This window comes from Pristiophorus japonicus, chromosome 26 (genome assembly GCF_044704955.1).
Source record: "Pristiophorus japonicus isolate sPriJap1 chromosome 26, sPriJap1.hap1, whole genome shotgun sequence".
Classification (NCBI taxonomy): Eukaryota; Metazoa; Chordata; class Chondrichthyes; family Pristiophoridae; genus Pristiophorus; species Pristiophorus japonicus.
The window spans coordinates 13,937,183-13,954,518 of NC_092002.1; the positions used below are offsets into that span (position 1 = coordinate 13,937,183).

A 17,336-nucleotide genomic window follows, 5' to 3' on the forward strand; every position below is an offset into this window, starting at 1 on the left:
CTCGCGGCCTTCTGCGAGAGGTGGGCGTCGGAGGGACTGGAGTGCATCATCACCCCCAGCAACCAAATTCTAATTTGATTTTATATGTTTTAAAGTTTTATTGCTGGTTTTAGTGTCCCCCTCCCCTTTTATAGGGGGCACTTGTATAATGTATGTTTTAGTGCCAAAAAAAAACATAAAAAAAGGCCTCAAGTGTTTGGAGTATCCCCCAGATCAGGGGGCACTTGATTTAACTGGTTAATTTTGTTTCCAACCAAAAGAGTTGTATGATGTAGTGTAGTGTATACTTACCTGGCAGGGGAGTAACCATAATCAAGAAGGTGGTTCTCCCAGGAAGAGGCTAACCCATTGCACTTCGGATGTGCTGATGCCTGCGACTTCCCCAAATGCGGGATACTCGACTGCAAAATTTGCATGATGTAGTGTAAATGGATGTGGATATGCACTCCAAGGTCCCACTGTTCCTCTACACTTCTCAGTAGCCTACCATTTAATGTGTATCCCTTTCCTTATTAGCCCTCCCCAAAAGCATTACCTCAAACTTCTCTGGATTAAATTCCATTTGCCACAGTTCAGCCCACCTGATAAGATATCTTCCTGCAGTCCGCAGCTTTCTTCATTATCAACCACACGGCCGATTGTGGTATCATCTGCAAACTTCTTAATCATATCCCCTATATATACACACACACGTCTAGATCATTGATGTACATCACAAAAAGCAAGGGACTTAGTACGGAGCCCTGCGGAACCCCACTGGAAACACCCTTCCAGTCGCAAAAACACCCATTAACCATTGCCCTTTGCTTCTTGCCTCGGAGTAAATTTTGGAACCAACTTGCCACTTTTCCCTGGAGCCCATGGGCTTTTATGCTTGTGACCAGTTTGCCATGTGGGACCTTATCAAAAGCTTTGCTAAAATCCATTTACACTATATCATACACTTTGCCCTCATCAATCCACTTGGCTACCTTCTCGAAAAATTCAATCAAGTTAGTCGGACCTCCCCTTAACAAATCTGTGCTGACTGTCCTTGATTAATCTGTGTCTTTCTTCCTGTCCTTCAGGATTTTTTTCCAATAATTTCCCCACAACTGAGGGTAGGCTGACTGGTCTGTAAATATTCAGTCTATCTCTGCCTCCCACATTAGCAGTCCTCCAGCACCACACCTGAAGCCAGAGAGGATTAGAATATGATCGTCAAAGCGTTTGCTATTTCCTCTTTTGCTTTGCTTCACAGCCTGGATTACATTTCATCTGGGCCTGAGAATTTATCCACTTTCAAAGCTGCAAAACTCCTTAATACCTCCTCTCTCTATTTCACACCTCCTCCGATAGTAGTGTCTGCATTGCCCCCCTCGTGAAAACAGATGCAAAGTATTTATTAAGAACCACTCACATCTTCTGCCTCCACACACAGATTACCTTCATGGTCTCTAATAGGCCCTACCCTTTCTTTAAATATATTAAGAGCAAGAGGGTAACTATGGAACATCTTGGGGTTTTCCTTGCCAAGAAATTGTGCATGCTCGCTTTGCTTTCCTAATATCTTTTTTAATTTCACCCTGGACTTTCCATACTCCTCTAGAGATTCTGCAGTATTTAGCCTTCGGTATCTGTCATATGTCCCTTTGTTTCTTTATCCTTCCCTATATGTCCTTCAACATCCAGGGAGCTCTAGATTTGTTAGTCCCACCCTTTCTCTTTAAGCACACATATTTGGCCTGAACCCTACAGATCTTCTCCTTGAATGCCTCCCACTGCTCCGACACTGATTATGCCTTCAAGTAGCTGTTTCCAGTCCACTATGGCCAAATCACACCTCAGCTTGGCAAAGTTGGCTTCCCCCCCCCCCCAATTTAGAACGTTTATTCCTGGTCTATTCTTGTCTTTTTCCATAACTTCCTTAAATCTAACTGAATTATGATCACTAGCACCTAAATGCTCTCCCAGATACCCCTTCCGGCTGCCCAGCTTCTTTCCCTAAAACTAAATCTAGAATTGCCCCCTCCAGTGTTGAGCTTGCTACAAACTGACTAAAAAAGGTTGAATGCATTTTAGGAATTCCATACCCTCTATACCCTTCCCACTAATTTTGTCCCAGTTATTAGGATAGCTGAAATCCCCTACTATTAATGGCCCTATAGTTTTTGCACTTCTTAGCAATTTGCTACATTACAACAGTGACTACACTTCAAAAAGTACTTCATGTAAAGCGCTTTGGGACATCTGGTGGTCGTGAAAGGCGCTATATAAATATGCAAGTCTTTATTTTTCTTTCTTTCCAAATGAGCACTACCTGCTGACCAACTCTCTCTCTCTGTCTCTTCTTCTTCGAGCAAGAGAGAAAGAAAAAGTGGTCAGATTTCGATGATCACATTAGAAATTGTTTTTTATTTCAAAATATTTAAAGCAAGTAGTTTAAGAATAAAGCCACACACACACACAAATATACAAAATACAAAAAAGAGGGGAAACATCCTAAAGTATTCAAAACAAGGTGTGCTACTGTAAGACATTATTGCGTTGGAAGGTCTAACTTTATACAGGTATGTACAGCACCATGGAAACAAACATCCTTGGAATTTTTAAACACATGCAACATTTTTTCTTTTATTAAAAAAAAACTCATTAGAAACCCTCATTACACTTAGCAAATGCATAACACTCAAAATTAAAAAGTCAGGTAAGCCAGCATGCAAGTTGCTGCCGATACACCAATACTGCGTTGGGTAGGTACAGCCGGCTGATCACACACTGCATTTGGGATATGAAAACACCTTTGGGATCTCAATATTACAGTCTACGCCTCTTAACTCAAAGTTGCTCAAGTCAAATCATCCGAGCATTTTTTTTTAAGAATATAAATAAAAAGCCCCGTATTCCAACTTTCCTGGTTATGTTCAATTTAAATTATTGGATAATTTAAAAAATTTAAATACAAAAAGTGGTTTGAGTTACAGGAGCAGACCATATCTTGAAACTTTTTGAACACAGCCATGTAATTACAGTAATGACAACCAACTGCACCTTTCTAGGTACAGCCATTTTGTAGGGATTGTTTCATAAAAATATATTGGCTTTCTGTGATGTCTGCATTTAGTAAAAACTATCACTTTTGGAAGGGAAAACTAGTTGGCTCATTAAAGAGTGCAACGAATTTTATAACACGAGTTATTTTCTGGACTAATTTCTCATAGGAGGCATCGGTGTAAATTGAAGTTGTGTGCGTGTGTACGTATGGGTTGATGGCGGGTTCTTCAATGATCTAAAATGAATATAAAACATTTTCTGCTAGTCACTTTAACAAGCCTCTGACAATGAAGGTATCGTACTGATTCTGACCAACAGAAGGAAATCTGGAAAGATTTCCTGGCTTAAAAACACAACTGATGACTATAATTCTGATAAGACATGTTGATTATGGCTCCCTCACTAGAGAAACCACATAAAATACACTTACTAGAGCGCTGTACAAGTCCCTAGGACATAGTCCAATTTTAACATCCTCTCATGGTCCCTCAAATGCACCACTTCAATGTTGCAATTGTAGCTTCTGCGCCATCATTTTGATCAACAGTTCTGAATAGTGCTCGAGCAGAGCTGTCGCCTTGCCATTCTCTAGAGATTCTGAAGGGAATGGAGACTTGTTTACCAGAGCAGCTGAAATTGGCAAACACTCGACAGAGTTCAAATGTTTCCTCGCCGAAGAAAATGCATCACAAAGGATGGTCGTCATCTGGGACTTCACCTCTGGTGCATCTTCACTGGATGTCACCTGCAGAAAAAGAATGGATTGGAGCAATTATTATTATTTTTAATAAAAGAAAAAATTCCCCACCTCCTGAATTTATTTCCTTCTCCTCCTGAGGGGGGCGGGGCGGGGGGGGGGGTGGTGGTTGGGAGAAAGAGAGGGGAGGAAAGAGTTCTTAGGCAGGAGCAATTGCCCAGTAGCAAGCTGTTTGTGTGCGAGTCAAGATGCTTCAGATAGCAGGCTGTTCAATTGGGTGAGAAGGGCATCATAGCTCAGCTAAATTTGGTCTTCAAATAACATCCATGCATGAGCACCCCACAGCAGTATTTGAAGCAAGAAACAGCTGATCATTTACCTCCCTATTCCTGAAATACTAAATCTAACTCTTGTAAACAGCACGGTCTCTTATTGCACCCCCCCCCCACTCACTGTTTCCATGGAGTGATGTACCTAATGTACAATAAAGTCCCAGCAGAAAATGCCCAATGAACATGAGCGACAAAAGTAAAGAAGCAGACAAGAATCCGCTCCTAGTCCAACAGTAGGTGCTGGATGGCCAAATGTGGTACATCTAAACTCAATGTAATCAATTGGCAACAAACTAAAGAAACCTGAAATGTGGTTTCTTTCACCTCTCTCCTCTTGATTAGTTTGATCTGAGAATTAACTAGCAACTTCCAAGATTATGTACTAGCAAGCCAGAACATGACAATGTGGCCTTGCTGCACAAGGCTTTAAATCTTTGATTTCAATAGCCACTGAAAATTGACAGTTTCCTTTCCAAGATTTTGACCCAGTGACGATGAAGGAACCGCGATACACAGCCAAGTGGAATGGTGCGAGACTTGTAGGGCAACATGGTGTTCCCACATACCTGCTGCCCTTGTCCTTCTAGATGGTGGAAGTATGGATTTGACCAAAGTACAATAGCGCACACACACTTATAAATATACAAATCTTATGGGCAACTTGAACTAGGAACAGTTATTTAGTGATTTAACCAACAATAAAAAAATCCCACGACGTCAGGAGCATTTCAAGTCATTGGGCCCGTCAGAAACCGGTGTCTCCATCTTTTTTTAAAAAGGGAGACACAACATTCTTTTAAAGCTGGTGTTTCAACAATCAATAAACAGAGATGAACACTATAGTGGAATAAATCCTCCCCCTCCCCCAGCTTCCAGAATTGGGGATTGTAAGCTTATCTGATGCAACTTTAATTTAGGCAGAATTAAAAAAAAACTTAAATAATGGGACTTCTAGAATTTGAAGACAAAATAATTCACTTGTGATGAATTACTAGGTAGCAAAACCACTTCACATGTATGGAAGAAAACATTATTGTTTCTGTTAAATAACGTGCTCCTGTGTTGTATTAATTTACATACCCCATCATTCCAACGACGGTATTTCCTGGAAATCTATTACAATATTGTATACAGGCACACTGATGCTCACAGCAGGGTCTTGCCTAGTATTTACAGTACAGATACAGGCCCTTTAGTCCGTGCCAGTGTTTATGCACGGGACTCCTCCCACCCCTTTTCATCCAATCCCATCACCATATCCTTCTATTTCTTTCTCCTTCATGTTTATCTAGCTTCCCCTTAAACGCATCTAGGCTATTTGCCACAACTGCTCCTAATCATCACGAGTTCCACATGTTTGATGTGAAACTATTGAGAGAGATACCCAATGAAGGCTGGATGTTACCAGGCCAGGGTAACAAAGCAGCCCAGTCCTCCAGTAGCAGGTCAACTGCCTGTGCTCTCAGTCAATGGTGATGCAAATAAGAGAAGGAAATAAAGCAATTTAAAATGGAGAAGCATTGAATGAAAGTATTGATGAAGTTAGTCAACATGTACTTACTTTGCTGTACAGCTGTAAGGCCTTCTGCAAAGTGTTCTGAAGTTCGGTTACGACATAATTACAGTTTTGGACACTAACGGCAAGATCTGAAAAAATTGAGAACAAATTGAGAAGTATAAATTCCCATCAGTTCTTAAATCACCAGCGGCCTAAGAGTTTCAGGGCAACATCACAACACACGCAATTTATAGCTCAGAAATAATTCAGAGCAGTTTAAGTGCTACAACTGACAGTGGTATCATTAGCTAGAGAGGTGAAATCAATTAACCAGAATTCCTGCTTCTGGTCACTAGACAGTGACCACCACTGGCGATGGGTGTGTATGAATTTCAGGCAGGGACAGATCATGAATGTTGTGATGTCTGACATTCACTGTCTCTGTTAACACATGAAGAATGGCTAATTGGGCGAGGTAATGGATGACTGGCAGCACTTGGAACTAGAACTCCGATAGTCATGTTCAACTTCTACATGCATTATCTGAGAGGGAGGGAGGAAATAAAACGTGTGTTTTTGCAATTTCATCGGATATTCGTGCTCCGATTACTAGCCTCCATAAACTGCATGATATTGTTCAAACATTTAAAAGATTTTTCTGAATCTAAATATCTAACTAGTTATCTCAAAGTTACACAAGTGAAAGTACATCAGGAAAAACGGCATCAGCGTACTACATAAAGCTACATATTCCCACCCCCCCCCCCCAATTGATTTGATATCTGTAGAGTGTTTAGTTTGTGTAGGTATTAAAAGTAAGCACAGTAGCCTTCGGGTGCATCGGAGAACAGCCCGAGCAAATGCTAAGAACTCAAGAATTAGGGGCAGGAGTAGGCCATGTGGCCCCTCGAGCCTGGTCCGCCATTCAATATCATGGCTGATCTTTGACCTCAACTCCACTTTCCCGCCCGATCTCCATATCCCTGGATTCCCCTAGAGTCCACAAATCTATATCTCAGCCTTGAATATACTCAATGATTCAGCATCCACAGCCCTTTGGGGCAGAGAATTCCAAAGATTCACAGTCCTCTGAAGAAATTCCTCATCTCAGTTTTAAATGGCCGACCCCTTATCCTGAGACTGTGCCCCTAGTTCTCGACACTCTAGCCAGGGGAAAAAAAAACGTTGATGTTTATCCTGTCAATCCCTTTCAGAATCTTATGTTTCAATGAGATCACCACTCATTCTTCTAAACTCCAGAGAGTATAGGCCCCAAATCTACTCAATAAATGCTGCCTGGGATTGAGAGTCGAGCAAAAAAGCTAGCAACTACCCATGTGCTGGATGCATCGCGGGATGTTAAACTGATCTGTTGGGAGACTGAACTTGGAAACAGATGGAAATAAACCCCTTCCCATCGTGAACATTTTCCTCCAAGTCTATGGGAAGGAAGTACAAAGATTTTGAAAAATGGTTCCACTTTTCAATACTGAAAATACTGAAGTCATTTGGTATTCATCTGGCCAGAATATTCATTTACTTACACAAGTTTGGGTGATGTAAAAACATCTCTTATAATTATGGATAAGGATCAGAACAGCCTGAACTTATGGAAAGCCTGCACTACAAGATTCGAGTCAGCTGTCTTAAGGTTTTCCACAAGAACTTTTTTTGATTGCTGGAGTGCCTGCAGGAGAGGAGGGTCAAATTCCTGTCCTACAAAAGCACACACCTTGAGCTGTCTGGACAACAGCAAGTGATTTGAAGTTCAGGTCACCAATGGTAGAATACAGCAGTGGAGAGGCTGTGGAGGGAGGGCGGTGGGGAAAGAGGACAGTGTGGGGGGGGGGGGGGGGGGAAGGGGGAGAAATCAAGGCGGTGGGAAAACAAACCAAACCAGATTTAAAAAAATATTTTCCCAATTCAAATTTGCAAAGAATAAAGACATACTTTATCTTGACAGAACTGCAAAGATTAATTCTATATTTGTTACAAAAAGCATTTCTCTGCTTGAGAAAGGAAAATGTTATTGAAACATATCAGATTATGAAGGTGGATGCAGAGAGGATGTTTACACTGATGGGGGAAGACTAGAACTAGGGGGCATAATCTTAGAATAAGGGGCCGCCCATTTAAATCTGAGATGAGGAGAAATTGCTTCTCAGAGGGTTGTAAATCTGTGAAATTCGCTGCCTCAGAGAGCTGTGGAAGCTGGGACATTGAATATATTTAAGACAGAGATAGACAGTTCCTTAACTGATAAGGAATTAAGGGGTTATGGGGAGCGGGAAGGGAAGCGGACCAGAGTCCATGATCGGATCAGCCATGATCGTATTGAATGGCAGAGCAGGCTCGAGGAGCTGTATGGCCTACTCCTGCTCCTATTTCTTATGTTCTTATGTAACATTGGGGGCCAAAGATGCAATGAAGGTTAAATACACATTAGAAATTATAGTACCTGCTTCATTGGTGGGTTGCTCTTCAATTCCCAGACTTTCTCTGGGTGATTTAGTTACATCCATGGGAAGGCTGTTTCCTTCTGGGATGGTTATGGAATTACTGCTCACTCCATCTCTGCTGGGACTGCTATTTTCATGTCCTGATAGTAAAGTGATTGAGTCCCATGACTGAAATTCTTCCATGTGCTCCACTCCATCTTGAGAATTGTTACACTGCTCTGAATTCCCAGCATCATTCCTTAGGATTGCCAATGAGTCCATGTTTGGGCTGTTTCCATTTTCCACAAGATCACCACAAACAGTTTGATCTTTTTTAGTCAAACACACTGGGTGTGTGGCCATGACTGCTGAGGTGGACAGCCGTGTGGAATCCTGACTAGCACGCAGTTTTTGTTTGACCTTTGAAACAGCAAGACTATTAGCTATTGGAGGAGGCATCAGCAGTCTGTCAGTGTGCATTTTGGAAAGGTTCAGGGTTAAGTTAGCTCTGGCCTGATGGTTCCCATAAGATAAAGTACCACCCTGTAATGTTTGTTTCGGTGGCATCTTTTCCTTAAAATATTCAATTGACCCATCGTCACTTGGAGTGGAGCCTTTCACCAACTCGGTCGATAAGTCGATCGTAGACACTGCTCTGGAGTTGGGTAAACTCATGCCGCTCGACTGTCCCAAGCTTTTCAGATGCAGGTCCTCTCCCATTGATGCACTACGTGACATTTTAGATTTGAAGCTGGCAGTTGGTTGCATGTAGGACCTAGGTTTGCCCTTGGACATCTCTTTGCTAAGAGATGCAGCAAGTATGTCCATTTTGCCACATGGTCTCTGTGCTGCCTCCTCATTGACTTGCGTGCTCAACTGAAATGTTGCTATGAATGATGACGACGACGCCTGTTCTTCTGATTGAAAGTGAGTAAAAGTAAATACAAAGGTCAAATATGGAGCTTGCAGTAAAAGGTGGAAAAAAAATGTTGAGTGGCAATTAATCATTTTACGAACACTGGACATTTACGTATAGTGTATACAAACTACCAATTCACAATAGAAAATCTTTAGGGATAAATCTTACCTGCTTGCACCAGGTCCATCAGAGAGGCCGACTTTTTACACATCTGGCTTCTTCCATTATTTAGTGTTCTACCTTTCACCCCTGTCAACGCAAGAGAGATCTCAGCACATGCATTCATCGACTCTATACCCCATTCACTTCCACTGTCCACTTTCTCAACACTTTGACTCATTTCTTCACCTGTCTGATTTTTTGTCCCATCGAAAGATGCCCGCGACTCCGATCCTTTAATTTCTAGGAAAGATTTCTCCTCAGTACTCAATACTGCAGACTTGTGACTTGCCTGCGAGGGAAAAAAAAAAAGAGAATTAATATATATATATTTTTAAAAACACAATTTTCTTATAGCCTTGTGTTTTGTTAAATAGTAACAGTAGAGACTGATCAGCTACCTCGCATTCCTATCTCAGTCAACTGGAGTGATAGATGCTGTTAGTGAGCCTGGCACACCACATTAGCCATATAGAGAGAGAGATAAATCTGCAAATGTTGGAAATACAGAATAGAAAACATTGAAATACACAGCGACATCAGAAAAAAAGAGAAAAACAAATGTTGAAGAGTACGTAACACTTGAAACGGTCTTTTCTCAGGTCAGATATGGATAGGACCTGTGTATTTCCAGTATCTTCTGTCTTTCACTGACCTATATGGTGCTCACTAAATGACAGTTGAATATGTTGCTGCAACCTGCCCTGAGCAAAATTACAGCTGCGCAGGATAGCGGGATTCACAAATATATTCTTGCATTTGGCAGAATTACAATAAAGTTCATACATCTCCCTCAAATTGCAGGAGTGATCATTTTTCATTCAAATATGCTGGCTGCACAGTCATTTAAACCAGTATTTGTTTAATGATTTGGACCTGATCCTGGACCTGAACAGTAATAGGGCAGTACAGGAGCTGGATTAGTGCAACTCAGATCTAATGCTGGTCTACACAACAGGTTCCATGGAACTGGATAGAATGTGAAGTCAGAAGCAGCCTGCAGTGATCTTGTAACTACTGTAATTTCTCAAATCAGGTTCAACAGAAATGTATTTCCATAATTTACATTACTGAAAATTTAAATGCACATGCAAATGCTCCTCAGACTCAAGCATGATGTCAGTGACTGTCCATTGAAAAAGGGAAAAGGAAAGAAGGTACGGTCACAATATAGACTGACGTTATTACTCAATTTTGGCAATCCTATAGTGAAAGAGGATCATAAGCAAATATACTGCAAAGAACCACCAAAAATCAGCCAAGTGAACATATATCTCTATTTGATAAGAATTGTTTAAAATCATGACAGATTCAGTTAATAAATAAAGAGAAATGGTTTCCAATGACTGAAGGGTCGATAACCAAAGGACACAGATCTAAAGTGATTGGCAAAAGAACCAGAGGTGACATGAGGGAAAACTTTAAAAAAAAATAAACGCAAGAGTGGTAAGGATTTGTAATAGGGTTTACATACATAGGATATACTGCACAGAAACAGGCCGTTCTTGGTGACTAGCTTATATTGAAGGCCTCTAGTTTTGCACTTCCCTACAAGTGGAAACATACTGTCTACTCTATCAACACCTTTCATTATTTTAAAGACCTCTATTAGGTCACCCAGAGAAAGAGACCCCCAGCCTGTTCAGCCTCTCCAGATAGGTATACCTTGGTATTTCTGGTATCAGCCTCGTAAATCTTTTTTGCACCCTCTCTAGTGCCTCTATATCCTTATTATAATATGGCAACCAGAACTGTACGCAGTGCGGTCTAACCAAAGATCGATACAAGTTTAGCATAACTTTTCTACTTTTCAATTCAATGCCTCTAGAGATAAACCCTAGTGCTTGGTTTGCTTTTTTATGGCCTGTTAACTTGTCGCTATTTTCAGTGATTTGTGTATTTGTACTCACAGATCCCTTTGCTCTTCTACCCCATTTCATGGTGGATACAGATTCAATAGTAGCCTTCAAAAGGGAATTGGATAAATACTTGGGAGAAAATAAATTGCTGGGGAAAGAGGAGAGTAGGACTAATGGAATTGCCCTTCGAAAGAACCAGTACAGACTTGATGGGCCGAATGGCCACCTTCTGTGGTATATGATTCTATGCTGCACACAGATTCTTTCCCCTTAATGTCTTAATACAGGCAGCTACACAGACCAGGGGTCCAAGGTTTGATTCCCAGTGGTCTTGATCACCTAAAAAAAGACAGCAGTAATGGTGATACAAATTAGCTGCAACATCCTTGGGCTAGAAAAGGCTCTGCTGGAAAGTGTGCATGTCAGGATGGGGCAGGATTGAGTCGAGTTGCGATTTCCCCCAGTGGAATGATTTGCCATTAATTGATTTCTAGCCTAACATAAAATTTGATACACTAGCCGGTGACAGGTGCCCTTAGAACTGTAAGCCAACATGAGTTGCTGTATTTAGGAGAAAAAAATTGAAAAAAAATTAAACCTATTATTTAAGTTTGGGATACAGGCTTAATGCACAAGTTAATGCTCACCTACCCAAGGGATGGACCTAATTTTGGGATGCACACTGGTGTCAATCTGGCAAAATTAGCATTATTGTTGCAGTCACATGAAATTCAGGCTGCACAAGGTTAAATTTAGTGATCCGTGCCCCAGTGGAAAACCACAATTGGAGTGCAAGTTGGCGAATTGACACTACAGTACTGTAGCCCTCTCTCCAACTTGCACCCATTAGGAACACAAGATCGGTGAATTTATCTTTATTATCCAGACTGGTAACTGTCAATTGCAAATCTATTCAACAGAATGTATAAACTTGGCACAACTATACTGCATCCTTTGATCTTCATTTAAAAAAAAATATATATATATATATATATAAAAAGGAAGATTTGAAAATCTAACTAGGTCAAAATTAGCTACTCACATCCTGCAGGTGTTTGAACTGCTGTTGGACCTTGGGAGGAAAAGCTGCTGCCATCCTGCAGGAGAAACAGAAGCCACAAGGTTCAGAAATAATTCCCGAAATAACAAAACTGAAATGTGGCATTCTAAAATATTAAACTGTGAAAAGACACGGAATTTTCTCTGGAAAACCAACTCAAATTAATCAGCAATCTAAATATAGCCACTTTATGATCTTCAACTGTAAAGATTGCATAATTAAAAATATCCACATTTAGTTCACCTCTCAGCATACAGGATAGGCCCTAGACCTTTATCATCAATCTGGAGGGGCCATATGGCCTACTCCTGCTCTTATGTTCTTATGTAGCAATCTGTGCTGCATTAGCAACTGGAGAAGTGGTAAGGATACTGTAACTGCAAATCCATTGGCAGGATAGGCGCACCAACATCGGTGTTCTCACTCATGCCAACATCCCCAGCATCGAAGCATTGACCACGCTCGATCAGCTCCGTAGGACGGGCCACATTGTCCGTATGCCCGACACAAGACTCCCAAAACAAGCGTTCTACTCGGAGCTTTGACACGGCAAGCGAGCCCCAGGTGGGTAGAGGAAACGCTTCAAGGACACCCAGAAAGCCTCCTTGAAAAAGTGCAAAACCGCCGACATCTGGGAATCCCTGGCCCAAGATTGCTCAAAGTGGAGAAAAAGCATCCGGGAAGGCACCGGATACCTCGAGTCGCTTTGCTGAGAGCAAGCTGAAGTCAAGCATCGACAGTGGACTCTTCAGTGTGGAAACAAGTTATTCTCGACTCCGAGGGACTGCCTAAGAGAATGTAACCGACTACAGCACCCAAAAGAGAAAGCGGAGAAGAACTAACAATGCTGCTGCTTATCGCCATTCAGCAACTCCTGCTGAAAGGGCGTAGGCAGATCTTGGGTGAAGACAGGAGCGGGCTCAGAAATCAAATAATATTCACTTAGACAAAGCACTGGATGGAAGGTGACTGGTGCATGTGGCACCATATCCCTTCAAAAAGTTAACACCTTCGAGAGGAGAAAATTGGTTCCGATGGGTTCAATACGGTTCTGTATTACTGATTATCTGCAAAATGATAGACAAGTCACCTAGTAATCTTCTGACTTTGCGGCATCACAGATATGGAGGCCAGAAATGGCTACAGCAACAATGAAAGGTTCAGCGACTATAATGAAACATTAATAAAATAAACTGGCATTTAGCAGTAAACAGTTCAAAGCTATATCAAAATCAAGGGAGCTTTTTGGTTCTTATTCTGTTCCTTTCAGGAATTAGTGGATTTGCACCACTTCCAGTAATGGAATCATCCTTAATCAATGCCTTTTCTGGAGCAAGTTATTATTTAATTGGAGAAAGATTGCAAAGTGCCGCAGTACAGTGGGACCTGGGGGTACTTGTGCATGAAACACAAAAGGATAGTATGTAGGTACAGCAAGTGATCAGGAAAGCAAATGGTATCTTGGCCTTTATTGCAAAGGGGATGGAGTATAAAAGCAGGGAAGTCTTACTACAGTTGTACAGGGTATTGATGAGACCACACCTGGAATACTGCATGCAGTTTTGGTTTCCATATTTACGAAAGGATGTACTTGCTTTGGAGGAAGTTCAGAGAAGGTTCACTAGGTTGATTCCAGAGATGAGGGGGTTGACTTATGAGGAAAGGTTGAGTAGGTTGGGCCTCTACTCATTGGAATTCAGAAGAATGAGAGGTGATCTTATAGAAATGTATAAGATTATGAGGGGTCTTGACAAGGTGGATGCAGAGAGGATGTTTCCACTGATGGGGGAAACTAGAACTAGGGGGCATGATCTTAGAATAAGGGGCTGCCCATTTAAAACAGATGAGGAATTTCTTCTGAGGATTGTAAATCTGTGGAATTTGCTGCCTCGGAGGGCTGTGGAAGCTGGGACATTGAATAAATTTACGACAGAAAGAGACAGTTTCTTGAGCGATAAGGAGTTATGGGGAGCGGACAGGGAAGTGGAGCTGAGACCATGATCAGATCAGCCACGATCTTATTGAGTGGCGGAGCAGGCTCAAGGGGCCATATGGCCTACTGTACTGTTCCTATTTCTTATGTTCTTATGACCAATTCAGGTAAAAATAGCTTCAGTGGGGGCAATGTGAGTGCCTGGGTGCCAGTGAGGAACAAGGATTGCCCCGCACACTCTGGTCAGTTGGCTCGTGAATGCACAAGGCCAAATCTGGGGTTGTGACAATTTGAGCCCAATGCCAGAGGAGGTTGTGGAAATGCCTGAAGTTCCCAGTGCTTTAAGCCGCCGTTGGGAACAGATACAAAATGTAGATCAATTGAGGCACCTTTAAGGGATCAGTCTTGTGAATAACCCCTACTCAGATCTACTTTCTATCCAATCTGGAAGTTGATATGCGGTGCGCCACATTAGATCCCTACATTAGAGGATTCAACTTGGATAAAGCAGAGGCCAGCAATTAAATTGATCGATCTCATGCTTTTGAGCAGAATATGGAACAAGCTTGCAACAGTACAAAATAGGTTCTTGCCATCAATGACCAGGAATTTAATACAGCATAGAGGTAGAACAATTGTCAGAACAGTCATTAAATGGACTGGATTTTTGTTACCGTCCATCTCACGCCATTATTCATGGAGGGGTGGTAATTATAGCGCCCATGAAAAGTGGCTAAAGAGCCAGCCTCGGAGTGCCCAAGGCAGCTTCTGTGGCAAAAAAAAATGCAACTAAAAACACACAAACATTCCCAAATACCTTAAACACCTCACAATAAGCTACACTGCAAAATAAAATGAAATAAATCAAACTTCCCTCATTCACCAATTCCATCACTCACCGCTGCTGGGACAGCTGACCACCTGGTTTTCCAAGCAGTCCCACCAGCTTGCTACAGGGTCAGCGCACAACAAATTTCAAAGTGAAGTCGAAACCCGAAGCATTGCACACCGGCTCGACACCCCTGGGCGGTACTGCTCTACGCAAAATCAACAACAAATTTGCCAGCTGGAAGTTGGCTGTCCACCTGGAAAGCTTTTCCTCCGCCATTAGCACCCCTCTGGGGTGCAAAGAGGCATAAACATTACAAAAATCCAGCACATTATATTCAAATAGAATTGGGAGTATACTTCGTTATAATGCATCAAGAACTTTCAGACACTTAGGCAAAGCTCAGATATAATTTGAATCAGCCTTCAAATTGAAGGATTGCTAAAATGTAACCAAGAGCCAGAAGTGGTTCACAAAGTTTTAGATACCATTAAACTCCTTAAATTTTTTTGGGACAGTTCAACACTAACCTGCTGTTTTTCTGGCAGCGGGACAGGAATCTTGCAGAAATACTCAAACGCGGATTCAGGAAAAAGTCGTTTTCATTCTCAACACTTTGCTGAAGATCTTTCAATGAGCCGTCAAATTTCTCTGCAAATTAACAATCCAATTTTAGAGAGGTGAAGCTGCAGATGATCAATAGTTGAACACACTGGGGAAATAAAGTCACATTTTATGCAGATGGTTACCATTAGCAAATTCATTAGCCAGAGCTTCAAAGTTGTGTTTGAGGAATTTTTCTTGGTCTGGTGTTTTTGCTGCATGTGATTCCTGTGGCACTGATCTGCACTGCTCCTCCTCCTCTTCCAATCCTGAAGAATGACCATCGGAACTGAGCTGGTCCACGGAGTCAGAATCTAGGGATGGTGCACAGAAGATGTGGCAAGTACGGTTAAGGTTTACCTGGAGCCTCTTCATTTTAGTGGACTTGTTTCAATATCCAGTTCATCATACTAAAACCCCTACACTTGGATCTGCCTACCAGAAAACAATCACGTAACACCATTTGATGAAACTCTGTCGCATGTGTTGGTACTACAAACAATTTATAAAAGCAGTACTGATCAGGGAATCAAAAATGTGATACTGCCATTTGGCTTGTCATGCCTGCTCTGGAGCAATCCAATTCACCCCACTCCCCCACCCTTTCTACATAGCCCTGCAAATTTTTTTCCCTTCAAGTATTTATCCAATTCTCTTTTGAAAGTTACTATTGAATCTGCTTCCGCCACCCTTTGAGGCAGTACGTTCCAGATCACAACAACTCACTGCATAAAATGTTTTTTTAAAACTTCATATCACCTCTGCTTCATTTGCCAATCACCTTAAATCAATGTCTTCTGGTTACTGACCCTTCTGCCACTGGAAAGAGCTTATTTACTCTACCAAAACCAGTCTCGATTTTGAACATTTCTATCAACTCTCCTCTTAACCTTCCCTGCTCCAAGGAGAATCCCAGCTTCTCCAGTCTATCCAAGTAATTGTAGTCCCTCATCACTGGTACCGTTCTAGTAAGTCTCTGCCTGCTGCACCTTCTCCAAGGTCTTGATGTCCTTCCTAAAGTGCGGTGCCCAGAATTGAAAACAATACTCCAGCTGAGGCCTAACTAGTGTTTTATAAAGGTTCAGCCAATGTTGTCATTTTTTTGGGGTGCACAAATGCACAATATACATTAGAAAAGCCTGTCCCAGGCTGCACGGGACCAGCAGAGAACTGCGCACCTTCCCACTATTTGGCGGCCTATAGTATGCACCAAACAGCGCAATAGCTCCTCTATTGTTCTTTAATTCTAACTAAATAGATTCTATTTTGGATCCCTCAACAACATCATCCCTTTTCAGTGCTATAATAAAGAGTTTCTTTGATCAATACTGCTGCTCCCCCATCACTTTTTGCTACCCTATATTTCCTGAATACCTTGTAGCCAGGAATATCAAGTTCCTAATCCTCCCCTTTGTGCCATGTGGCAACTTGTGCCTGCAGCTCACCAACCTTATTGACCATCCACGTGCATTTACGCACATGCACTCCAAACCCATCTTAGACTGCTGTCCGATCCTACCCATTTCTGAACTATTCATCTCTCCCAATCCACTAGGCACTTCGAGTCTCCTCTCAATGTTCCACCCTGGTGCCTATCCACCTGCCAAATTAGTTTAAACCTTCCTCCACAGCACTAGTTAACCTCCCCATGAGGCCCATTGGCCCCATCCCTGTTGAGGTGCAACCCATCCACCTTGTACAGGTCCCTCCTACACCAGAACTGGTCCCATGTCCCAGGAATCTAAAGCCCTCCTCCTGCACTATTTCTCCAGTCATACATTAATTTGTTTTATCCTACTGTTCCTATACTCGAGAGCATGGCACTGAGCAATCCAGAGATTACTACCTTTGAGGGCCTGCCTATTTTTGACTGCAGGACCTCAACCCTTTTCCTTCCTACATCAATGGTTTTCACATGTACGAAGACTTCTGGCTATTCTCCTCCCCACCCAAAAAAGTGCACCCTCTTAGTGAAG

The 17,336-nt window shown here is 42.0% G+C and overlaps 1 protein-coding gene and 1 non-coding gene across 5 annotated transcripts in view; one reads left to right on the top strand and one right to left on the bottom strand.

Annotated features, from left to right (window-relative positions):
• The first annotated feature begins 283 nt into the window (after nt 1-283).
• On the top strand, nt 284-449 carry LOC139239254 (U1 spliceosomal RNA). Its single transcript, XR_011588626.1, has one exon. It is a non-coding gene; the product is annotated as a U1 spliceosomal RNA (small nuclear RNA).
• Nucleotides 450-2,579: 2,130 nt separating this feature from the next.
• LOC139239213 (mitogen-activated protein kinase-binding protein 1-like) overlaps nt 2,580-17,336 on the bottom strand; it is a 77,684-nt gene continuing 62,927 nt past the window's right edge. For 2 of the 4 annotated variants that reach the window (XM_070867877.1, XM_070867880.1), the window contains exons 25-31: nt 15,507-15,674; nt 15,288-15,408; nt 11,978-12,032; nt 9,086-9,368; nt 8,019-8,915; nt 5,624-5,709; nt 2,580-3,778 (exon numbers count right to left, since the gene is read on the bottom strand). In XM_070867877.1, the coding sequence (XP_070723978.1) occupies nt 3,536-3,778; nt 5,624-5,709; nt 8,019-8,915; nt 9,086-9,368; nt 11,978-12,032; nt 15,288-15,408; nt 15,507-15,674 (1,853 nt within the window). In that variant the 3' untranslated portion in view covers nt 2,580-3,535. The remainder of the gene's footprint in view (nt 3,779-5,623; nt 5,710-8,018; nt 8,916-9,085; nt 9,369-11,977; nt 12,033-15,287; nt 15,409-15,506; nt 15,675-17,336) is intronic. The other 2 variants (XM_070867879.1, XM_070867878.1) reach the window with 2 other exon arrangements.